Source organism: Phocoena phocoena, chromosome 7 (genome assembly GCF_963924675.1).
Source record: "Phocoena phocoena chromosome 7, mPhoPho1.1, whole genome shotgun sequence".
NCBI classification, from domain to species: domain Eukaryota; kingdom Metazoa; phylum Chordata; class Mammalia; order Artiodactyla; family Phocoenidae; genus Phocoena; species Phocoena phocoena.
The window spans coordinates 82,883,017-82,909,402 of NC_089225.1; the positions used below are offsets into that span (position 1 = coordinate 82,883,017).

At 40.4% G+C, this 26,386-nt stretch overlaps 2 protein-coding genes across 45 annotated transcripts in view; one reads left to right on the forward strand and one right to left on the reverse strand.

Moving 5' to 3' along the window:
• Positions 1–13,733, forward strand: part of ABI2 (abl interactor 2) — a 96,227-nt gene extending 82,494 nt beyond the window's left edge. For 16 of the 44 annotated variants that reach the window (XM_065880041.1, XM_065880042.1, XM_065880054.1 and 13 more), the window contains 2 exons: positions 5,122–5,295; positions 13,303–13,478. In XM_065880041.1, coding sequence (XP_065736113.1) covers positions 5,122–5,295; positions 13,303–13,478 — 350 coding nt within the window. Of the gene's footprint in view, positions 1–2,568; positions 2,653–5,121; positions 5,296–13,302; positions 13,479–13,626 lie in introns of those variants that run through there. The other 28 variants (XM_065880044.1, XM_065880046.1, XM_065880040.1 and 25 more) reach the window with 5 other exon arrangements.
• Positions 13,734–24,206: 10,473 nt separating this feature from the next.
• The window catches only part of RAPH1 (Ras association (RalGDS/AF-6) and pleckstrin homology domains 1), a 51,538-nt gene continuing 49,358 nt past the window's right edge, over positions 24,207–26,386 (reverse strand). The window contains exon 13 of the mRNA XM_065880900.1: positions 24,207–26,141. Coding sequence (XP_065736972.1) covers positions 24,207–26,141 — 1,935 coding nt within the window. The remainder of the gene's footprint in view (positions 26,142–26,386) is intronic.

The following is a 26,386-nucleotide window of genomic DNA, read 5'->3' on the forward strand; positions in this document are numbered from 1 at the left end:
AATTCTGTTTAAGGAAGATCTGGGACTGGTTTTTACCTGGGCTGCTGTTAGGCTTCTTAAAAAACCACTAGAGTTTCAGACCTTCACTTTCAAAACAAGAAAAGAAAAAAATATATATATTCATTAAAAAAATAATAAACTAAACCTACCTACAAAACCCCTGTTTTAAGTTAAGTACCTTACCATTCTTTTTTAGCTGAGTACTAGAAGGTCTTTTTTTTTTTGATGAGAAACAATGACTGAAGTGGGAAATTTCCTGCTTTTCTGTTACAGGGGAGGTTGGAATGGGTGCTAACAGAAGAGGGACATTTCATCATCTTATATTCCACTTTTCTAGTGCAGTTGCTGTCTGCTGCTGTCTCTCAGTTTTATCTACTTTGTTTCTGTTGCCTTCTCTGTTCATTGTGTCTTCTTACCCCAAGTTTGGGAACACAGGGTGTTGTGAACATATCAGCAATTGTTCCAAGCCTCTGAGAGTGGGACACAGACACACAGCTTAAGGGTTTACTACCAAGAAGTGTGACTTCAGGGAAAAACATAACCACAAGGTATCTTTTAAAGAAAGGTACCAATTTCTAGGGTTATGTGACTCTGTCCCTTAATCTGAGATATTCTTCAGGATTATCTGCTTAACTCTTGTCTGCCCATTACAAGTACATGTTCTGCCTGCACTTACCCATGGCACAACCGTTATCTTTACTGATTACTGCCACCTCTGTACCTCTTGATTTTTCCCACAGATTCAACTCAGACTTTCCAGTTGCCTTCCATATTTATGTTTTAAGTTACTTTCCTACATCTCATTATTTCTCCCTGACTTTTCTATTCACCAACCCATTTCATTCCCTGTACTACCCACCAAGGTTAATGTGGTTAATGGCACCACTACCTTCATAGTTAGGAAGGATAAAAATCTAAGACCATCTTGAGCTGTTTCTCTCCTTCATAGGCTTCCTGAATCCTTAGATACCAAATACTCTTTTTGTCTACACTGTACTAAGTTCTCTCCTTTTGTTTCCACTTCTATTGCCTTGATTTTTGTGTGTCAGGCCCTGGGTTAGACTTTCTGCATACATGTTTGTTTTTTTTAAAATCTTTGCAGTTACTCTGTAAAGTAGGTTGCATTACCTCTTTCATTTCACATTTATGGATTAAGCTCAAAAAATAACTTGCTGTTCCAATAGCAGCAAAATAGCAAGTCAGGGATTTGATGCTAGGTGACTTTAAGTCCAAGGTGTTCCCACTAAGCGCTCTTTCACCTAACATATAAGATTCTTACCTATTGCATATCTACCTGCTCATCTTTCCAGGTTTTGTACTTTCTCTCTGGGGCATCTTATGCCAACCATATGGAAATATTTCTGGTTCTGTGAGCTGGTCATGCTATTTTATACCTCAGAACCTTTGCCTCACTTGGTTCTCGGCTTGTCTTTCTTGACGCCTGTCTGCTTGTCGAACTCCTTTTCTTCAAGCACCTGCTCAGAGGTTACTTCTGGGTAGCCCCACCCCTACTCAAACCCTGACCGCCCTCTCCGTCACCACCATGACGCCACACCATCACCAGTGCCTCTTCCACTACCCATCACCACCACCACCTGCAGGGAAGTGCTACAGATGTTGTTGGGTTAGGGTTATTATTTTGTCTTCCATTCCTAACTAGAATGACTCTTACTCATCTTTTTAGTTTTATTAGTCTTCACTGTGATTTGAAGCTAATAAAGATGTTCTGTGTTTATAAGAAGATGCACACCATACTGTATACCCATTCCGAAGGAAACCATTACTGTAGAGTTAATCTTGGGAAGTTGTTTGGCATGTACCTGGCTTATTTATGTATTTATCTACGTCAGACGTTTGTTGAAGGCTCACTAGTGCTAGGCGCTGTACCAGGTGTTTAAAAGGGAAAGACAGCTTTGGGGGGAGAGGAGTGATTTGAATGAGGCTGGCATTTTTCTGTAGCTTCAGGGAGAAAATGTACCTGGAATAGGTGGTATGAATTGGGACTGTGAGAAATTGTAAAGACACAGACCTGACTCGAAGAGAACGGTTTCGATATTGGTCTCTTAGCAGAGTGCTTGCACCTTAGTGGGAAGTCAGTGAATATTTGTTTAATCAATGGCTGAAAACCAATTAATTTTGCCTGTTTAATGAAGTAATGAAAAGTATAAAATTAGGATGTTGGCATGTAATGGTTTTTTCCCTTGTGTTGATGAACATTTAAACTTATAACCTTCAAGGTAAAATTCAGAAAACCAAGTTATTCATGGTAATCTGAAGAAATTCTTTTTTTGAGAAGACATGCTATTGACATGAAAAGATAATTTGCCATTGTATGTAAGAATAGATCTGTATATGATAAATGCTTCCTGTTGTAAGTTTTTAAAACTTCCCTAATACTTTGTTTTGTGTGTTAATGAGTTATTCCTCAAAAGAGGATCCTTAAGATAGCTTGTAAAATGTTTATGCATAGCGGTTTCCCTCCTTATATGTTTGTTTTATTGTGTTACCCTTTCCGTTTAATGTAACTTGCCCTTACCCCTTACCCTCCGCACCTTTTTGTTTTTGCAGTATCTCTTGCTCCTCCTCCCTCCATCCTACAGGTAACTCCTCAGTTACCTTTAATGGGATTTGTGGCCAGAGTCCAAGAAAATAGTAAGTTTATGTCTTCTTTATGCTGTAGATCAGATTCTAGGCATAAAATGTCATTTATATATGATTGGCTGAATAGTCATTCATTCACTGATACTTCAGATATTTGAATATTATGAACAGTCATTGTATGAGCAGCTAGTGTGGATGGTAAAATAATTACGATGAAATTCTCTACTTTCAAACAACTTAAAATCTGGTAGTGAAGATAAGACAAATAAATATAAAATAAGGCACATGTAAAAAGAAAGATCACATCTAATTGAGGAGGTGCTCTTTAATCACTGGATATCCCACCCTTTTCTCTGGGTTGCTCAGACAATTAGTGGTCTGTCACTGGAGTTTTCGGGTTTTGTGGCTGGCCTGAGAATCTTCTTCCAATCCTGTGATTCCAGGTGTAAAAATGGCCATGCCATGGTGGGTCCCAGGGGACCAAATTGTCAGTCTGTCTCCCATGAGGCCTCATAGATTGGCAGTGAATTTAAGCTGGCCTGTGGTCTGGTGTTGAATCATGCAGGATCAGATAACTAATTGTATTGACAGGTCGAGTTTGCTCCTAGGGAAGCATTAAGGAAGCTGAGGAGACTGATGTCTACAGAGCAGGAGGCCTGTATCTGTATTTAGTGAGGAATTGCTAAAGCAGTGAACATAGTCTGTATGATAGATGAGTTCTCTTCTTGTGAGCAGTCTACATAGGAACCATGTCACAATCATAAGGCTATACGGGTGTGGAATCTGAACTAGGGGAATTACACTAATGAAGGAGATAATGTCATCAGGCTGATGTAGCCTAATGCATGCATCTCATAACAGGGATGGCCTCAGCCGTGGGGTAGAAATATTTGCATTCTGTTGCTTAGGACTCCTGCTCCTTTGGAAATGGGCATTGCCAATACTAGAATGTAAGCTCTATGAGAGCAGGGATTTTTGCTTGTTTTTCACTGGCTATTTCTCCAGCACTTAGTAAAGCATCTGACACAGAGCAGACACTTTTGAGTCCCTCCTTTTTTGTGTGCTTCCATAGCTGACTAAATGCTCCCTTTGTATCGACACATTTCTTTCTTGTATTTTAACTGGTTATAATCCAGTCTTATTGGCCTGAGGGCTCAGTGTCTCTTTCAGGTGCCTTTGCATCTCTGTTTGCTAATTTCTGAAAATAGTCCATTTTACCTCTGTTTATTGGAAGGTACCCCGATGAGCACCTCCAATACTTACCACAGTGTGCAATATTTACCTTTTAGGATGATCTTTTCTCATTTCTTTCCATAGTCATATACATTTTCTCACCTACAAAATGTATAAAAATAAGAAACTTTGTATATGAGGTGAGCCGTGGCTGATTTTACAGGCATAGCAGGACTTATACATTCAAATGAATGTTGTCCTCTTCAAAACACTCACCTTGGAAAGATATATACCTATCTTTTGGAATGATCTGTATAGCTTTCAAGTACATTACTTTGAAGATAACTCTGTGGTAGCAGATATTTACTCTATATTAAGTTTGATGTTTGGAAGAAGTCTGGAATTATTTGGAACCAGTTATACCGGGCTAAGTAATGCAGCTGTGATTCTATTATTCTTCTTAAACCCTTCTCTGGCTTCGAATTGCTCTTTGGATAGAGTTCAAACTGTTACAAGGCCCTTTCTGCTTAGTGCTGTTCAGCTTCCTCATGCCTCTTTCTACTGAACTTTGCTCAGCTCTTTCAAGGGCTCCTGCTTTGTATTTGTTATTTTCCTTTACATCTGACATGAAATATCTACCTCCACCCCGGGCCATTAACTCTTACTCATCCTTCAGGTTCCAGGAAGCCTTTCCTGACCCACATAAGAGATGTGGTCTACTGCTCTGTTTTCCATGATGACTTAAAGCACTTACTGCGCTTAATTGTAAATGCAAGTTTGGTTGTCCATGTCTCCATGACTTTTGCTCACTGCTGTATTCCCAGTGCTGAGCATCATAGCTGGCCATGGTAGGCTTTCAGTTGATGCTTTTGAATGAATAATGAAACATGACTTGATCTCATTCCATAATAGTGTAGCTTTTAAGATAAGAGGCATTGGAGTTCAAATTCCTGCTCTTCCACTTACTGTTGGAGTACTTAATCTTGGAAAGCCAGTTTACACATCCATAAATGAGGATTAAAAACACCACCTCCCAAGGTAAAGATTAAATGAAATAATGTATTATAAAGTGCTAACTGAGTAACTGGAACATTTTAAGTAAAAAATAGTAATCATTTTGGCTAAACTTTATTCAGCATCCATCAGCACTAACCCAAAGGGAGGAGAAAGTCAAGCTTGGGGATTTGAAACAGTATAGTTGGTGGGAACACTTCTCTTGCCTACTTATTTTTTGAAAGATTATTATTTTCAAGTCTAGGTTTATACTCCATGAACATAGAAGCTGGGATAGGAAACACTGAACTTTGCATAATGTGTAGTTTTGTTATCAGCTTGATACATTCTTAGTTTCAGATGCACCACCTCCACCACCACCTGTGGAAGAACCAGTCTTTGATGAGTCCCCACCACCACCTCCTCCTCCAGAAGATTACGAAGAGGAAGAGGCAGCCGTGGTTGAGTATAGTGATCCTTATGCTGAAGAGGACCCACCGTGGGCTCCAAGGTCTTACTTGGAAAAGGGTAAGTTTCAGAGGGATATCTGGAAGGATGGGAAGAAACCTCTATGTACGTAGAAATGAAATTTGCTGGTACTGAAGAGAATCTTATTTATTTTTTACTTATAAGTAAAGTTTGGCCTGTATTAGCCTGTATATTTTAATTAATTTAGTTTACAAGGTTCATGATTTTGGAAGTCACAGTGGTAAAATCCTGTGACTGATTTTTATTGATGATTATATGTTGTTCCCGTTGAACATGCTTTTTATGAATGGTTTCTATAAGGCAAAAATTTTGAAAAGATAGGTTTTTTTCTGGAATGACTCAGGAAGAGGATGGTCTTTCCAAATTATGTTATTCCTACTCCCATGCTGTGAAGCATTTTTAAAAAAATATTTATTCACGTTGGCTGCATCGGGTCTTAGTTGTGGTATGCAGGATATTCGTTGTGGTGTGCAGGATCTTTCATTGAGGCACACGGGCTCTTTGTTGTGGCGCGCGGGCTTCTCTTTAGTTGTGGCGTGCAGGCTCCAGAGCATGTGGGCTCAGTAGTTGTGGCACACGGGCTCTCTGGTTGTGGCGTGCAGGCTCAGTAGTTGTGGCATGTGGGCTTTCTAGTTGTGGCATGTGGGCTCTAGAGCACATGGGCTTAGTTACCCTGCGGCATGTGGGATCTTAGTTCTCCAACCAGGGATCGAACCTGTGTCCCCTGCACTGGAAGGCAGATTCTTAACCACTGGACTACCAGGGAAGTCCTTAAAGCATTCTTTTGTGGCATCTTATATCAGATATTCCAGTTTAAGTATCTCCATATGAAATTTTCTTCCAAAGAATATGGTTTCTCAGTTTCTTTGCAGAGTAGGTGTTTGGCATTTCTTTTGGTGAAAAGTTTCTCTGAATATATTAGCTAACCATCATATGACACTTTTGGGACACAGGCTTACAAACGTCATCAGGACTAGTCAGCTCAGAAGAAATGTGTGCTGTCTTGAAGGAAATTTTCTGTAAAGTTAAAGCTACTAACTCACTGGGTTTCAAAACTGACTGCACATTAGAATCACCTGGGAAGCTTACATCAACGAATAGTGGACTTCTGCTTCTGGCTAAGATAGAGCAACAGTAATCAGATTTACCCTCCCTCCTAAAACAATTATGAATGAATCCAGGAAAAAATATAAAAGATAATGGTTTTCAGACATTAGGTAACAAGCATTGGTGGACTATGGTCCCAGAAAGAAGGAACTCAAACACGGTGAGCCCTTAATTGTCCTAGCTTTGCTATCTAGAGGCAGTTTCCAGTGCAAGGAGGTGGAACCCAAATAAGCCTGGAAGTCTCACTGAGTAGAGAAGATAAGAGATCACAGAGTTTTGGGAGACCATGGAGAACAGGTAAACTACTCAAAGACAAAGGACAGAGCTCTGGGTATCTGCAGAAGGGTCTCCTTGAATCTTTGACAGAGTACTGATCTGTACACGTATGTGAAGAAACTACCTGAGATTAGAGAAAGAACAATCAGAAAGGAGTAGGCAGAAAAAGTCTTGGAAATTCCAGGCCTGGGAATAGTTCATGTTCCCGAACGAGCAAGAACAGAAAGACCCTGTAATACACAAGGCATTGAGAAGAGGCCTCAAAAGTGTGTCCCCTCAGTTGTGGGGCGAAATTAGCCCTAGATTATAGGTTGCCCTGAACTTCCCTAACAAATGTTAAAATGCAAACTTTGAAAACATCCAAATGATTTCAAGTAACTTAACTGAGTTCCAGGACAAAACCCAGCATTGTGCAAAGGAGTCAACAAAATCCAGTACACCAAAAAGTAAAATTCATAGTGACCAGCATCCAATCAAAAATTACAAGGCATGTAAAAAGTCAGGAAAATATAACTCATACCTAAAAGCAAAGCCAGTCAGTAGGAACAGACCCAGAAGTGACCAAGATGATGGAATTACCAGACACGGGTATAGCTAGTATAAATGCCACGTATATCCAAGAAGGCAAAGGGAAACATGCACGTGAGAGAGAAGCAGAATATATTTTCTTAAAAAAGAGAAAGAGAAACATAGAATTTCTGGAGATTGAAAATATAGTATCTGAAGTGACACTTAGAAGAAAAGATCAGCAACCTTGACAATATGACATTAGAAACTATCCAAAACGAGGCACAGAGAAAAAAACCAAGACCAAAAACACAGCAACAGATATGTGGAACAATATCAAATAATCTTTATTTGCAGAAGATATTATCTTGTATGTAGAAAATCCTAAGGAATCTACAAAAAAGCTGCTAGAACTAAAAAGCGAATTTAGCAAGATGGTAGGCTACAAAGTTGATTTGCAAAATTAATCGCATTTTTATATACTAGCAACAAACAATTAGAGATTGAAATTTACAAAATAATACCTTTTGTAATAACATCAAAAATATGAAAACTTAGGGATCAATTTTTTTTTTTGGCTGTGGTGCGTGGCTTGTGTGATCTTAGTTCCCCAACCAGGGATCAAACCTGGGCCCTTGGCAATGAGAGCTCAGAGTCCTAACCACTGGACCGTCAGGGAATTCCCAGGGATAAATTTAATAAAATATATGCAGGACCTGTATGATGAAAACTATAAAACTTAAGAGAAATTAATAAAGGCCTTAAATAAATTGAAATAAATAATGTTTTTTGATCATTATTGTTAAGAGACAGTTTTTCCTAAATTGATCTATAAATTGAATGCAATCTCAATAAAAATTCCAGCAGTCATTCTTACAGAAAATGACAAGGGGATTCTAAAAGTTAAATGGAAATGCAGAAGACCTAGTTTAGTCAACACAATTTTGAAAAACAAGACTAATGTTGGAGGATTTAAACTACCTGATTTCAGAGTTCTGGTATAAAGCTACAGTAATCAGGACAGTGTGGTATAAGTATAGAAATATACATCAGAATCCAGAAAAAAAAAAGAATCCAGAAAAAGATCCACACATACTTTTTGACGAAAGTGCAAGGTAATTCAATGGGGAAAGGATAGTGTTTTCAAAAATAGTGCTGTTAACAATTGGATATCCATATGCAAAACATGAACTTCTACCCTTATTACCTCACCATACACAAAAATTAACTCGAAATGTATTTGGATGTGAATGTAAAACTGTGAAACTTCTAGAGAAAAATATAGGAGAAAATCTGTGTGTTCTGGGGTTAGGGGAAACTTTTTGTAGAGAACACATTAAAAAACATGAAGCTTAAAAGAAAAAATGATAAATTGAATTTCATTCAATTAAACTTTTCTTTTTTAACGATGGTGTTAAGAAAATGACAAGGCAAGCCATATAGACTGGGAAGAATATTTGCAAAATAACTCAGGAGACGACAAACAACTTATAGAAAAAAACAGTTTGGAAACACTTCATCAAAAAAGATGTATGAATTGCAAATAAGCACATGGAAAGATACTCAACATTATTAGTCAGGGAAATGCAAAGTGAAGCTGCAATGAACCAAACTACTTATCACTACACACCCTCTGGAATGGCTACAATTAAAAACACTGATAATACCGAGTGTCAGAGAAACTGTGGTGAAACAGGAGCTGGTACAGTGTACATTGCTGGTAAGAATGCAACGTTTCAGCCACTTTGGAAAACAGTTGGCAGTTTCTTATGAAGTTAGATATACACTTACCAGGTGGTCTGGCAGTCCCTTCTTAGATGTTTATTTACGAGGAATGAAGATGTATGTTCACACAAAGACTTGAACTTGATTGTTCATAGCTGCTTTATTCATAATAGCCAAGACCGGAAGCAACCTATACGTCTTTCAGCTGGTGAATGGATAAGCTAATTGTGGGCTATCCATCCATTCAATGGAATACTGTTCAGCAATGGAAAGGAATAAACTACTGGTACGTACAGCGATATCGATGGATCTCAAGCATTATGCTAATGAAAGAATCTAGACACAAAAGACTCATACTTTATGATTCCATCTAAATGAAATTTAGAAGATGAGTGGTTTGGGGGGACCAATAGTGGCTACATCGGGGCATAAGGAAACTTTGGGATAATGGCCATTGTAACGATTGTGGTGGAAGTTGTTCATTTGTCATGTATACAGGTGCATACATATGTGAAAACTCACTGAATATAAACTTAAGTGATTGTGTTTTGTGTCTAAATTACTTCTTAATAAAGCTGCTTTAAGAAAAGAAAAAAAAAGAGCCCAAGGTACACTAGGGTACCAGTGTCCAGTGGCCTTGGACATTGACATGTTTTACAGATTCCTTAGCTGATTTTAACACTGTCCTGGACAAAGTGATGACAGTTTTCAGCTCTGAAAAACCAGCTCAGTGAGTCCTTAAGAAAAAAGCATAATGAAGAGATTTGCTTGTTAAAAATCTCCTCTTCGGTGAACATGTTAAAATCTGGAGAGATTTGTAAGAGAGGAAAGTAAGTTTATTTTCAGTCCAGATAACTCTTTAAAGCTTAAAAGAAAATGCCTGAGTTGTTTCCTAAGATATTTTTCAAAGTTAATCTCTGTTAAGCTCAAATCTTTTAAAACATGAAAATCAAATAACCTCCTCCTTACTCTTTCTGGAGAAACAGAAATAACCGTGTTCAGCTTATGACTGATTGCTTTTTGTTGGAGTGCATAAATATTGAGCCTGTTGCCTAATGTCTTATTTTGCTATCTTAGACTTAGGACCTCGTTCTCAACTGTGTCTGCATATTAGAGTCACCTAGGGAATGTTTAATATGTCTGCACTTCCAGATCTATTAAATCAGAATCTGTGGACATGGGACGCAGGCATCAGAATTTTTTAAAGTTCCAAGGTTGAGAACCACTGCATAGGTTTATCTTAACCCTTGATTATTAGCCAAGTGGAGATAACTTGTATATGTAAGTATCTTTATTTAACTTGGGTAGAGAAAAGATATTTTCTTTTATTTATTATGTGCCTGGCATGATGCAAGACTTATTACATATGTAAGGCAGTTAGTTTCCCCATTTTGCAAACTAGGAAATTGAGGTTCAAAATAATTTATGTTACAGAATATGACAGAAGATGTTTGTGTTACAGGAGTGTATATATATATCATATATATATCATAATAGTTATTAATGGTAATAAAAGCAGCTAACATTTATATAGAATGTTTACACACGGCCCTGTATCGTGTGTACATTGCCTTGTTTAATATAACGATGGTTTGAGGTATTGGCACTATTATAATACCCATTATACGGCTGAGTAAAAAGCAGCTTAGGAAAGTTAAGTATGTTCTGTAAAGTAATAAGTGGTACAGCTGGGATCTGAACTAGGTGGCATAACTCCTGAGCCTACATTCTTAACATTGTCTTAAGCTTGTACTCTGACAGACCTGGAATTGAGTCTTGGCTGTAACGTTTACTAGCGTTAAAATATTTGTGACAAATTGACTTGTCGGTGCCTGTTTTATTTCCCTTTCTTCTATCAAGCTATCTGTTCTTGTGTTTTTCTAGCTCAATGACATAACTTCTTGGTAGAAGCATAAACAGTGTATGGTAACTTATCAGATAACACTTCTGTCCTCACAAGACTGTGACGGTCCCTTGTCTTATTCATTTTTGTATCTCTAAAAATCAGAATGGATGCTCCATTAATGATTGTCAGAAAATGAATAGTGCCATTAATTCTGTCTGGGGAGTCCAGAAAGCTTCTCAGAGGACATGGTATATGTGATGTGCTTTGAATGATGAGTATGAGTTTCTCAGGCAGAGGAGAGAGAGAGGAAGGGCTATCCAGTCAGAGGGAATCCTCTGAGTCAAAAGGGCATGGTGAGTAATGTCCTGTGCGGAGTGCGGGGGGGGGGGGGCCTGGGTGGGTTTTAGGGAGGGAGTGGGCAAGCTAAGAGTGTAGGAAGGGAAGTAAGTTGTAAATAATGATGGGAGGCTGAGTTGTTTTGAATTTTTTTCTTTTTAAAAAATCTGATAGTAGAGGGAAATTGTGGAAGATTTTAAATAGGTTAATGTTAAGTTCCCATGTATTTGGATTTTAATTTTTGAAAAAAGATACTTGATAATAGTGTAGTGTGCATTAGAAAGAAAGAAAAATAGGAGTTGGGAAGACCAGGTTGGGTATCTTTCTAAGCAAGGGAATTAGGGCCTCACCTGAGGCAGTGGTGCTGAAAACCTTGTTCACATAAATAAGTAGATGCAAATGGAATTATTTTTCATGCAGCACTGTCAGTTCTTTTAAATCCTTCAGAGTTATTTGCCAAAAATCAAATAATGTTCTATCTTTAAAAATCATGTTTTATATGATGTGTCATCTGATGACCCCATTAAAGTCCACCTTAACTTTTGTTAAAAGCAAAAGAATGGGAGCCACTTAAGTTGCAAAAAGGTTGGGATAGTCAGTGGAGTAATTCTCTTTCTTAATACCACACTGGTATTTTGAATTGTCCCTTTGGCACTCAGGGTGTTTTATACTTAAGCATAGTACATCACTGTATTTTTGTTAAGTAGGAGAAAGATAAACAGGAAATGAGAACTTTTATGACTGATGCTTGACAGAGGGTATCACCTCAAGCAGATCAGATTTAGATGCAGGATTTATAAAAGTTGAGGATCTAGAAAGAAACTCTGTAAAATCATCTGTCACTCATGCTACTTAGAAAATCTTCAGGTACTCCACAGTGATATGTGTATTCCAGCTTAAAGACTGCTGCGCTGATTAGGGCGGTGAGTGTGATGATGGAGAAAAGTGTTTGGGTTTGAGAGATTCAGAAGGTGTAGAATTAACAGGACTTGTGGATATTTTCCTCTGAATTACTTTTCAGTGGGTTTGCATTTCTATAAGCATCAAGAATGTTATCAACCCCCCCCAAAAAAGCTAAAAAATACTACATTGACTAGAAATACTAAGTATTCTACATATCTTGTGTTCTCTTTAAACTTGTATGTCATTCAATTGTATCTGTTTAGATGTTAGAAATACACACTAAACTCTTTCTAGGTCCCTCTAAAGTGTTTTCTGGCATCCTAGATCGCTGTAATGGTAAATATTCAGAGTTTAAGAAAGCTGTTGACTTTTACTTAAAGCAGGCCTGGAACAAATTGCACTGTATCAAAAGTCCCTGTTTTAGTTTCTGTTTCTTAATTATTTATTTAGGATTAAGGTTGCATAGAAAACAAAGTCAATATATGCTTCTTAAAATGGAGAGATGGAGATTTATTGAGTGAAATTCTGAGTGGTATAATAAACATAGAAGATCTTTCTATAAAAAAGATAAATCTTCAAGTGGATCTGAGCAAGTTATAGGGTATCCCAATTTAACTAAACTGTTGAGGAAAATGTAACACTTAGGAACCAGAGATTGTTCCAGATATCATTTAAAGGCCCCATTTACCAAGTTATTTAAGTAATGAAAATCATAGGAGAGCTTACAGGTATCTTGGTTTTCTTAACACTTTTAGTCTGTTACGGTGGATATGTTAAATTGGTGGCATAATGCAGCATGTGTTTTGAAAGAATGTATATAGTAGACGCCCGTCATTCACACACATAACCTGTGGGAATTCAACCACTATTCTCAGTGAATGGGCATAGGCTCTAGAAAGTGTGAGAAAGCAGATGGAAGTCTGCTCTTCCCTCAGTCTCTCTCATTTTTCACTGGCCTCTCCTAGCGTATCTCACTGCACTAGTCTAATTCTAATGTTTAAAGGTACGTGCTTTTACATAATATGGTGCTTTAACACAAGCTCAACTGAAGGAACAGCCATCTTTCCCTATTCTGGGATTGTATCTCTTCAGAGAGATTGTTGAACAGTCAGTGTGACTAAATACTATTTTTGGCCATTGATACAGTTTTGAACCTAACCTCAAGATGGGATTCCACTGTGCAGGACTGGGTATTAGAAAACAGAATTCGCAGGGAGGGTCCTGTGTTTAGAAAGTCACTGTGTTTGAAGTGCTACAGAAGTTCGGAAAGGATAGATATTCATTTATTTGGTTCTACCTTTCTAGGAACGTTATTCTTTTTCATATCCTTTTTTTCCCCCCTCTAGTTGTGGCAATTTATGATTATACAAAAGACAAGGAAGATGAGCTGTCCTTTCAGGAAGGAGCCATTATTTATGTCATCAAGAAGAATGACGATGGTTGGTATGAAGGAGTTATGAATGGAGTGACTGGGCTCTTTCCTGGGAATTATGTCGAGTCTATCATGCATTATTCTGAGTAAAGCTCAGCAAGGCTGTGTTTCCCTCACAGGAATAGTCAGGTCTTCCCAGATTATCAAAATGCCCTGGGGATTCCCCTCCAGTGAAATGAATGAAGGATTCAGATGACAAAAACTACTTATGTTTTGTTTTTTATGGTTTATCCCTCAGTATTAAAACAAAAAAGCAAGCTGAGTTTGAACAAATGGCTCTTTCTGCCATCACTTATACTATGCTGAGCTGTTTGGACTGAAATAAAGTGACGGTTTCTGAATATATCAGAGGTATAACAGCATAACTATGTGAAACAAATCAGGTTAAAACTGATTCAGAAAAGAAATCTGGGATCTTTCTCAGGAATACTGTACATGCGTGGGAGTTCTCCTCCTGCGGAATCTGTGGCATTGGATGATCTGCAGTGCCTGTGGTTAGCCCCATGGCCCAGGGTGTGCCCCGGCCCCACTTCCTTCCACTTGGATGAGGAGGGGGAACCAATATTTAAATAGCATACATAACCATTTTTATACTTGTTTCACATGGCTTATTTCCTCTTCAACACTGTAAATCCTGCATTCTCTCAGCACTTGAGTGCACCAGGTGAGTTAGTGTTGAGCTGACTTGCATCCCTTCATGTTTCTTAGTTCGTAGATTATAAGAATGATTTGAGTCTCCAAACATTCTGAAGGTGGTTTTGTTCTACTGCGCTGCTGCTGCGTGAGACTTCATTGCCACTGCTGGCAGTGCACCCAGAGGTGTGACAGGTGCAGCCTGGTCCGTGCGCTCAAGTGGGCGTGCAGAGGTAGACACGAGGGTCTGTAAGGTTCTAGAGAGGTTGAACTGCAGAAATGCATCCTAAACCCTTGCCTTAGGTGCTGTTTTGAGGAGTAGGACCTTAGAGGTCAGACCAACTATTTCTTTACTTCTTTCACTATTTAGATAAATAGTTTTTTTTTTTTTTTTTTTAATAGCAGTTATTTTCAAGTCTCGACAGTCACTGGGAATAAAAGGCTTGCTGCTGTGCTCTCTGAATGTTATGGCAGGTGTTAGCTACTGCTGAATTTACTCACTTAGAAAAGGTAAATATTCCCCTGATTTTGTGTGTTTGGCTTTTGAAGTAGCTGCTGTTGGTAAGGATTTGAACCTTATCTCTCAGACTAAGAATAGTGGGACAAGTGGTATAAGGCCAAATACTATTCAAGTTTTTTTTTTTCACCTGCACAATTACAACTTCAGATTCAGTGGAGTTTGGAAGGCAGATGGCTTTAATCCTCTCTCCTGTAATCAGTATAAGAAATACTGAAAAACATCCAGGAGGCTTGCTGCTCAGGAGCTGAATACTGTGATGATAAACCAGCCCACAGGCCAAAGCCACCACGGGTCCTTTCCAGCCCCAGTGACTTGGCCAGAGGAGAGCTCTGCCAGGTGACTTCCCAGTGCTGGGGGAAAGGTGACAGGCGGTAGGCTGCATATATCTCAAACATGGGCCTTGAACATAATAGGTAGTGCAGAGAGAGGAACTTGACTGAAAAATGAACAAGGGTGGTAGGTGTGAGGGAGTTCAGATCGTGTAGACAGAGTTAATATCCCACCTGTGACTCTGTTATCAGAGCAGAAAACTTACCACCATTTAACTGAGACCCAGGTACAGTGTTTCCTATCAAGATTTTTGTTTTACGGTTGCAGGTTTTTTTCTCACACACTGCAAGTTAGCTCTTTTTAGATTTCTCCAGCACTTTGAATTTAGTTTTCATTAACTTGCCTCCAGTACACATTACACTTCATGCTTTGTTAGGTCACCTTGACACCCTTTATTCCCTGTCTTCCTTCAAAGTAATGGCCCTTGAGTGTCCTCTGAGCCTTCAGCTTCATTATGGCTGCAACCAAGACTATACTTGGAGAGGTTAAACTCTTCTTAGTGTTGGTGTGTAACTAGGAAAACTGTTTTGAAATTAGATGTTCAGAGTTATTTAAATAGCTTTTTGCTGAGAAAACTTACTGGACTAATAAGGCAGAGGGTATTTTGAAATCCAATAAATAGTGCCCAGAGCTCACACCTACAGAAGCCCAGAAGACAATTGTGCAAAAGGAGTTGGTGGTGGTCGGCTTGCCTGTTGGACCCCTGCTGGATTGGGGAACCGAGAAGACGTCAGTGAAGTCCTTCAGACTGAAGACCTGCCGCAGAGGGATCCATGGGTCAGCTGATTTTTCCTTTATTTTTTAGTACTAACGCGTGTGATTTTTTTGTTTTAAAAATAACACCTGTTGGATTTTCTGCATATTTTAAATTTTTGTATAGTTTTGAATTCTATATATCGTTTTGGAAGGATACTGTGTAATGATGGGCCAGGCCTAAAGTCATTGGAGACTTTTAATGTATGTAACATTTCATAGATTGCATGCTATTAATAGTATGTGAGGGTAGTATTTGTTTTATCGTAGGTTTCCCCCATTTATCTTTTTATACACTACAAGATGGTTGGTAGTAGTAATTCTAAATGAGTGCAGAAATCTTACATGCTACATAATATTGTGGCAAAGATGATCCAAGTCTAAAATCTGACCAGTAAGCAACCATTTTATCAGGCTAGAGGGAATCTTTTTCCTCTTGAAGTGTTTTTGACTTGTGTCCACTCCCTTTTTCCTTAAAAAAAAAAGGGGGGGGGGAGGGTTAAGAGTTTGTTCCCTTTTTTAAAGTATTACTCTTTGAAAGGCCATAGGGATGTAAATGAAAATATACTTCCTTGTTGACGTTATGGCCTAGGCAATAAATTGAAAACCAAGTGTCAGTGTGTCAAAATCTAGACTTGAGAGATTCAGCCTGCTGTGTTTGAAATACGTATGAAACCTTTAAGATGTCTTGTTCATTGTTTCCCATCTTTTGGCTACTTGCTTTCTATCTTCTCCAGGGGCACCTCCTGTTCCTACAGTAGGGTTAAGGGCCTGCTACTCTTGCTGCATTCCTAACAGTCACTGGGTGAGACATTTTCATCCCTCCCTTTCTTCTTCCCCTCCTGCCGCTGTTTATTACCCAGCTAGAGAGACTGTTTTGTGTGTCTTCACAGTGGTCTCTGTAGTGTAGCTGTGCTCCTCAGCAGTCTCTTGATATTACTGAAGACTTTCCTGTTTGAGAGGCATCAAAATGATAGTAGTTTGCTTTTATCCTCTTATGCTCATTTGCTTTTAGCAGGTGACCTTTCTGCATTAAGAACTGGTACTTTGGTACTTTCTTACCACCTTTTCTCCTCAGTGGAGACAGCATGGCATGTCCTGAAGGCCACCTCTCCCTTTGAAAAGTGTTTGATGGAGGAACTGGCAGGTGGTTGCTACGTCTTGGAAAAGAATGGGGATCTGCATCACTTCCCATCTGTTCACTTCTGAACTCCTTTGGCCAGGAACTCCTGATCAGTGTTAAGGTGATGATTTCCCTCACATGATTTACTTAGAGTCATAGAATTTTAGAGCTAGATGAGATTTCAGAAATTTTAGTTCAATACCATTTTACTGATGAGGTTTAGATGTTTCCTTTTCAAATAACAGCTAGTTAACAAAGGTAGAATTCCTGACTCAGCGCCTGGTACTCTTTCTACAACTGTCTTAATTGTGTTGTATGTTACTTTTAAAGTTCTACTGGATGTCTTAAGGAAGATACTTGAAAAGATATGCTATGTCTCCATAAATACCATTCAGGGTGTTGTTTAAAGGAGTGTATTGAGTGTAGCCTTAATTAGTGAAAGTAATCTTCATTTTAACCCTTTTATAACTACACTCAGTACAAATGGTCTTTTCCATAAGGTGTATGTAGCTAAAATGGTACAGTGGGCACTGGAAAGAGCACAGCACAGCCTTATTTGAGAGAGCCTTAGAAAACACTTCTAAAACAGGCATTGCGCTCATTACCTTATGTTTATTTTATGCTGATCTTTGTTCCTATTTCTTGAGAATCTCATAATTCTTCAAAAAAAGGAGGAAATTGACAAATGACAGGGCCTAGCTGGGTATAAATGATCCTTGCTAAATATCGAGGTTTTTTGTAAAAAATCAAACAAAAGACAAAAAGCTTATTTTCACATTAAAATGGAAACGTCTTTTGCAACTTCAGAATTCTATGGAAACGCAGTTTTTATCATATTTGTGTCCATGCATCTTTTTCTTAACGAGATGGTTTACAAAAAAGAATGTAAACAATTTGTGATCTGGTCAGTTATACTTTTAGCTCCCGGAGGGAGGGTTGGTGTTATGAGTTGAGTAAAAACCCATGTAGGAAGATTTGAGGGAGCAGTTTGTTGCCAGTAACGTTTCTTGTGTGTGCCATTAAACCACCTCCAGATGAGTTGCGGGAACATTCACTTTTTAATTAATTTTGAAATTGTACTTCGAATTAATTGTTGCTGTGTACTAAGAACTTGGCCTAAATAAAATCCTACAAAGTATATCCAAATGTCTTGTGAATGTATTTCTGCAAGTAACTTTTCACCTTTTTTTTTTTTTGGCTGTGCTGTGTGGCTTACGGGATCTCAGGTCCCCGACCAGGGACTGAACCCGGGCCACACCAGTGAAAGCCCTGAATCCTAACCACTAGACCACCAGGGAACTCCTGTAACCTCTTTTCTAAGGTGGTAAGTTTAAGTGTGTCTGTCAGAGAGAATCCGTCCCTGTTGCACTAATTACTTTCTGTCCCTATTTTTGCTGTAAGTGAACCTGAGGTTTTGATCACTTTCCACGAAATACATACAGTTCTTTTCTTTCAATATTAAAAAAAAAAAAAGGAGACTTTCTGTTCTTTTTGCCCCAGTTTGGTAAATGATAACATGATTTGTAAATACATTCGAATCCACGTTTATACATACCTTGACAGACATGGCAGTCCAAGACATGATTGTGATAACAAGGCTTTGAAACAAAAAGCACCTCTTTTTGTACTAGTTCATACCTAGTTGTATTTTGTTTGTTTGTTTAAAGAAAAAAATCTTAAAAGTTATTTTCTTACAGGCTAATCAGTTGAACACATCAAATTATAGTTTGTTTACCTTCACACTTTATGTGCGTGTTGCAGCCTATTTTGGGTACCTTGACATAAACAGCAAAACCAGGCTCTTAGTGGTGCCGATCCACAAACAAACAGTCAAGTACAGTTCTAACGTTTAAATGAAATCTATGTATTTTTATTAAGGATTGGATAAGCTGACATAAGGAAAACACGTAGCTGAAAAATTACACTGACTGTATGACTACTGTCCTAAGCCATTACAACAGTTTACTGACAGTAACTGGCAAGAGTAACTTGGAAAATAACTTAATCCAGCAGTAGAACAAAAACATGGTCAGTAGTACTGAATATATCTCTTATATATATCTATATATATATAGGTTTGCACAATCAGGGAGCAAGGCACATAATTAAATGAGAGCGTACATTTAAGCAGAAGAAAATAATAGCTACAAAGCTGAAAGAAAAACTGTAACTTCATCTTTACTGAGCTGTGCATATAATCATCTGAATAACGTCTTCTATCCAGTACTTTTAACGCAGTTCCTTTTGCCTTTTTCATGCTTTAGTAAGGTATATTCCTACATTGTATCTATTTATGGCAAAGCTCCCACAGCTTAGATGTCAGCAACTGGGAGCAATCCCAGTTAAATATAATGTGCAATTTTTCTTTAAAACAGTAAACAATGTTTTTATGACATTTAGCACAAGCTAATATTTTAAATGTACATTTCTATAAAAGGAGTTCACTAGTGGCTGATAATAAAATTAAGCAAAATCATTTGAAACATTCCAGTTAATGCTTATTTTCTAGGAGGAATTATTTACAAGTAGAGAGAAAAATATAGGAGGTGGTAATCATGAAAAATGGCAGTTTTTGGTATTAGGTTACAATAAACTTAACAATGGACAGTTTCCAAAATGCAGATTTTTTTTTTTTTTAAGTGCCACAAGCATGTTCTGCCTAAGAAGAGGCTGAGGCTTCGATGATGAGCTTGGTATTAATAGCCATCCATGATCAACATTCACTTCTGAACTTGGCCATCTTTTAAATATGTAGTATTCACCATCACCCTGACTCGACTCGCTTCTCTAAATGTCTTTGGTAGAAAGCAGCCAGACCCCGTTTAGGTAGATGAAGCCATCTCTTGTGAGACCATCACTTTTCCTGTTTGGTCTAGAACACTTTCCTTCTCTTTCATTAGCACCTCAAAGTTTGCCTGTTGGATTTTTTTTTTTTTTTAATGCTAATCCTCCAAAAGAGTTCAAGGCACTGGGGGTTACAGCAGATGTTTCCTCTTCTAAATGGTTTATTACTTCAACAAGCAAAGAGCAAACCAACTGGAGATTATTTCCTTCGAGTGTTTATCAAGTATATTGTGTTTAGCTTATTTTTACTTAGCAAGTTTATAGTACAGCTAAATTTCAGATTTCTTTTACATATAGATCTTCCAAGGGCACAATTAAGAACCGAGCACTTGTTTAGTTTGAGGGAGTCTGGCAAAGGGGTTAACAATGATCTTCTATTCAATTTTTAAATGAAAATAAATCTTAAAAGATATTGGGATACTTAATTCTGCACTACTTGCATGTCTCCATGGATCAAATCTCAACTCTGTGAGTGGTCGCATATTCCTATAGGGTTAGGAATGACTTGCTTTATGCAATGACATAAAGTGTATAAAACAAAATTCCAGGTTGGCAAAAGGTACCTAAAGTGATTTTTTTAGAAAGAGACGTCCTCTTATCAAGTGTATAAATCCAAATTATGAAGCCTATGTTATTGAAAGCAAGTCATTACACCTTTAATCACACAGAGTCATACAGTTTTAACTGGTCTGAACTTATATCTGTGAGGTAAGTTATACCTATGTGGAAACTGTATAAAAAATTTGGTAATACATAAAACGAGGAAAAGGTTAGTTTGCTTGTTTAAAATCACCTTGTGTTTGTAACATAAAACTGCTTTTAGCTGAGGGAAAAAAGGTGACAAAGGGTTCTGTTGGTCGCCTGATGGTCAAATCAGACCAATCCTACCATTACCTGGTTTTTTTCAGGCTAATCGTAGCCTTACATCCTTGACATGAACTTATTAGCAGTTGTATTCTCCCAGAATAGCAGCTTATGAAACTCTAATTAGATGCACAGCTATCAATAACCTTGACCTCAGAGTTGTTACCCTATTGGAATTATTCTTCATGATCCCCCAATTTTGTTTAGATTAACTTTCTTGATAAACTCGGGACTGCTTTCAGTGGCAAGTAAACTTACATAGAGAGGGGACTTCCAAGAGAGTTCACAGCCCTTCCTTAACAGGATGTGTGTCAGTGGGCAGGAGCACCTTGATGTCAGGACTGTGAGACATTACCTTGTCTATTACTGTGAGACATTCTGATGAAAACTGTTTCCTAGAACTTTTCTGAAGTCAGCAGTCTTATCTTAAAAAGCCCCAGAAATTTAAAAAAAAATCCAATTTACAGTTAAGTGGGTACCTGTAAACCTTTACAGTAGTAGTTACTTTTTCCAAGAGTATGATTCTGTAGCAGCTAAGGAAAAAAAAAAAATGCATTTGAGTAGTAAAAGCTTCAGTACAGAATAATCTAACCAGAACAGGCTTTGCTACCCTTCAGAGTTGGTGCCAAAACTTTAAGCATAGGTTGGATCCAATTTTGAAATTATGTGGTAGAAGTTAAGGGTGTCACTAATTAATCCAGTCACTAGCTCTAATGGGCACCTGTTTGCACTGCCCTCCACAGCAGGGTGAGTTCATCTATGCTGTTCATCTTTCGGTACAGCCAAGACAGCCGCCAAGATCGTCTTCCTTGACATGAAGAAGCTTTGCTGAGTTAGAGCTGCTGAGCAGAAGGCAGTGAAAGAAGGCACAGTACTAGTGTCATCTGGCAGTATGTTTTTTCCTTGAACACACCAGGGAAGAAGAACAGTACAAAAATAACAGTAATCTCCAAAGCCCCAACCCCCCCCCCCATGAAACCACATCCTAACAAATATCCAAATTCAAAAATTAAAAAAAAAAAAAACACTAGGGAGTAAAACACTAGAAGTGTATCTAAAGTATCATTTTGGTTTTTTTTTTTTTTTTTTTTTTTTTGATTCAGTTGTTTCACACACAGAGGAAAAAATGTTGATTAAATAGCCTTTTCTGTCTTTGGAGAAATACAAAGGTAAACGGCCTGTTGTCAGATAGTCAACAAGCCACTGACTGGGGTAAAAATGATACAGCTCCTTCTCTGGCCCTGTTCTCTTTAGTGTCCCTAGTGTTCTAAAGGATGTCTGCTCTTTCAGAAAAACGATACATCAGAAGCATCAGTTCAGATGGCTACCATCCAGACCGACACAAGCAAGAAGGCCAGGGAAATCCCCCACTGAAAAAAAAAAAGGCTGGATCTTAGGGCTCAAATGGGGAGGGAATGAAGACTGGGGGCACATGATTTGTTTTCCTCAAGGAGAGCTGAAGTTGCCCACCTTCATACAAAAAAAGACCACCACCACCACAAAAAACCCTAGTGATGAACATTTATATCATTGGATTCCTATTCTTAGAAACTCTTTATCCCACAAATAAGGGCGATCCTTAGAATATAAAGCTGCAGGCAGAAGACAATGGGAAATCACTCATGAGTCACAGTGGAGCTTGGCAGTCTTTCTCAAATGTTTTTCAAATTGCTGTGCATGCTTAAATTAACAACGCAGATGTGTTAAAGGTCACTTCATAAGCATAACAATATCAAGCACACAAAACTTTGTGAACTGAAAAGATCTAAAACGTGTCTTTTAAAGAAGCAGGGCTGTAACAAATGCACAATGGTGTATATTCTTATTGCTCTATAAACACATGAGTGTACTGTCACATCTGTGACAGTTGGGGGGTGCCTCTTACTCTCTCTTTATGATGAAGTACTTTGTTGGAGAATGGGTTTACAGGGAAATCCTGTTTACATAGCACAACTCTGCTTATTCTTGAATTATTTAGTATCTCTGCCCCACTGTATTGGCATTGCTTTTTCCTTATGGGATAGTGTCAGAGATTTTTGCAGTTTGCACTGGTGATCCCTATTCATAACAGGCACAGACTTTCATTACAAGGTGTGCTCATTTATCACTGCTTAGGGAGGCTAGTTTTTATTCTCTGGTTTAGGAGCAGCTCTGAGATTGACCTGACGGTCCATTTATCATCACAAATTGATGAGCCAATACACATTTCTCTCATATACCGAGGAAAATTCACAGGGGAAAAAAAGCATCTAGAAGTATAGTGTGAAGCATACAGAATTATAGTGTGTCCTTAGAGCAATGATTCTATGTTATAGCAAACTGCATATGCATAATATGTGATGTCACTTACTGTACTTGGACTATACAACTCCCATCAGAACACCTGGTAACCCGGGCAAATCTCTACAACCAGGCTACAACAAGCAAGGACCCTAGTGTGCTCCAGTCGCTATGGGTGAAACTGTCAAAAAATTCATTTTCCCCCTCCCTCTATGATAGTCCCACACGTCAATGAATTCTTTGTATTTCACATTACTAGCCACAAAAAACCTGATATTTAATGACAGCTGCACAGGGGCCAGTTTTGTTCTCTTTTCTAATCATTCATCCTTCTAGAGAGCAATATACAAAAAAGATGCATTTCAGAAGGTGATTTTGTTTTTCATCATGATGCAACATACTGGACTGGACAAAGGATTGAGTACATCTGATACAGCAATTGTCTACAGACACCTAGTATCAGCATCTACCTACAGCACACACCATAAGGAGGTAACTGGTGACCGAAAGACACACTGGGACACAGCATTCCAAGGGTGTCGTGTTGGATATCCTCTTACAATAAATCAAAGCAAGAATCATGAAGCCAAACTTGAAGCTTCACAAGCTCATGAAAAGGATCCCAACAGTACAAAAAGAACTATGCAGGATTATAGTACTAAATTATCCATGTATTACAGGCGAAGGGCTTACCTGTGACAGAATACATCCTAGATTCCTGTGGGATCATGGCAACAGTTTTGCAACTAGAATGGTTTAGTTACACCATGTATTTACTTTTTTCTATGCACGACCGACCACATACAGATAAGTGTCTGAAAATTTCCCCACACTGCACTATTACCCGTTCTATGAAGCTGAGAGGTTTTCCTGATTAAAGTGCCCCTTTATGTATAGTAATGAAATGTCAGTCAAGCAGTTCTAACTTCAGCCAACTGGGGAAAAAACAAACACAAAAGCCCCATAGATACACCAAACATTCTGGTTGTCTTCTCAAACTGAGAAGCAGCACATTATACATCTATCCTTAATATATAATATACAACATGCACAGATAGGCCGCGCATGGACATTTATAAAATACCTTCTAAATAAGTCAGAAGTTTTTGGTCCAATCCACATGACAGATAATAGAAATCATAAGGGACCGGCAGGACACACATCCCCTTCCATGCCGCTGCCACCCAAAATACACAAAACCCATTTTCAGATTAGGAGAGAAAAAGAATAAATAGAATCACTTTCAGCTATATATATACATATACATATATGTATACATATATATACATACACACACTACCTATGTATAGCTATGTGTGTACCTGCACACGTACACACACATATAGCTGAACACTACCTGAATAACAGCAACATCATACCAAGAGGCTCTGAACGCCTGAATTCATAGATGATCAGGTGAGCTGACTGTAGAACTGAGTACAGATCCCACGAAAATAAAGTCCTACGGTAGCTACCAATCTCTTGAGAGCTTGGTGTTCTGGTCTCTTTTGGGGGGAGCGGGAGGCGGCCCTCTCCGCAACGTTGCATAGCCTGATATGTGACTGCCTCCATAACGGGCTTTCTGTTGCTCAGAGAGCAGCTCGGGGGGTGGCGGGGGCAATGCCATATCATCCATGGTGGCTGTGGGTTCTGCTCTAGACACGCGCGAGGAGGAGAGCGAGCCATGCCGCGTGATGGACTTCCGCTGCAGTGTCCTGTTGAGGTCAGCCAGGAATCCAGGCTGGACACTAAGGCTGGATTTGGGAGAGGTGGGCACTTGTGGCACGACTGTGGCCATTGGCGGCTGCTCGGAGGTCTCGGCTTGCGTGAGGCGGGTGCTGTCGTTCCGTTTGGGTCGCGTGGGCGGAGGGGCCTTCCTGACCGACTTGGCCCACGGCTGTGGCTGCGGATTAACCACTGCCACTTTTGGAGACGTGCTTCCCGAGAACACTGCTGGAATGTCTACGGGGGGCAGAGGAAGCTCTATTTCCGGCGGAGGGGGTGGAAAGTCAGAATCGGACGGAGGAGAAGGGAATTCTGCCACGGAGTCCTTGCCGCGCCCACTCAGAACAGATGCTTTTGCCGACACACCCCCTTGCTGGAGAACTCCGGGAAGACTGAGTTTTCCAGGTTTGGGGGGCGCTGCGGGAGGTGGCGGCGTCTCCTTGCCGGGAGACGCCGAGGGCTCCGGCGCTGCGAACTTGCTGACTAGACTGTCTACTGAGGGTCTCTTGGGCTCAGGGTGCTCCGCACAGCTGCCGGACTTAATGCTGGAGTTGCGCTGCGGGGTCGGGGGAGGTTTCTTTCCCCCCGGACTGGACGTCTTACTGGTCTTTTTGCCCGGAGATCCGCTTTTGTCAGGGGCAGGGGCAGCAGTGGGTGCGGCTGGCGGAGGCGGAGGAAACACCAGGCTGCTCTCGGGGGGAGGAGGAGGGAAGTCCGGAGAAGGGACAGGGGTAGAGCTGGGCTGCCACTTGGGCTTTGCTTTCACAGCAGGCGGGGACTGAGGGGCGACGTTTGCTGCGGCTGAAGCGGGCTTCAAGGACGCCGCCTCCGTGGGGGCGGCGGTTGGAGGCGGGGGGAACTGGCTGGCTATTTGCTTCACCAAGGAGGGCGCCGGAGAGAGCGGAGAGGGAGGGGGCCTCACACAGAAGCTCTGCTGCTTGGGTAGCGTGGGCGGGGGGACCGGGCCAGGAGGAGCAGGGGGAGAGGGTGGAACGTGAGACACAGGAAGCGCTGGCTGCTTTTTCACTGGGGGGACGGGAGGAGGAGGTGTAGGTGACAGAGCCTGTGGCATAGCGGGTGGCACGGTCACCGGGGGTTTGGGGGGGGCCTGAGGAGGGAGGGGTGCAGGGATGGGAGGAGGTGGGGGCGGCGCCGGAGGGGCTGCTGGAGCGGCGTGCTGCACGTGATGAATCTTCAGCGGGGGCGGGGGCGGGGGCGGGCTGAACTGTGGCAAGGTCTGGGCGCAGGGGGCGGGCTTCAGCTGGGCCATAGCCGAGCCGGGGGTGGGGGGAGGCGGCGGGGGCGGCGGCGGGGGAACGGCTCCGCTGGGCGGCACCAGGATCTGAGGCTTCCCTGCCTGTGAGGCCGAGGAGGGAGGCTGCATCCCTGGTGGCGGGGGAGGCTTAAACAGCGCTCCCGCATGCTGAGAGGCGTTCTGCAGCCTGGTTATTGTGCTGTACTTGACGAACATCGCGGCTGCCGAGCCCCCAGAAGGGGCCGACTGGCTGGGCAGGGGCGGGGGCGGCGGCGGCGGCGGCGGCGGGGGAGGCGGCGGGGGCGGGGGCGGCGGCGGCAGGGGCGGCGAGGGCTGTGAGGCAGAGCAGGGGGTGAGCGGCTTAGGCTGCGGGGACAAAGGGGGCATGAGAGAAGTGTAGGCTCGATTCACAGACTCCATTCTGGCCTAAAAGGAGGACAAAAGGGAGGTTGGGAGAGAGAAAACACAAACACAACAGTTACAGAGGTAAGCTTTGACTGTCAAACTAAAAAGCAAGGAAACAGAGACATGCATGAAAGGATGCAGCAGCTGATCATAAAGATGGACAGTGTCGGGGAGGCTAAAATCTAACTCCCTGGGCAGCAAGGGCGCGGAGAAAATGTGTGTACCCAACGATCTTCTCAAACAGCCAGGCTGCCTAACAACCTGGG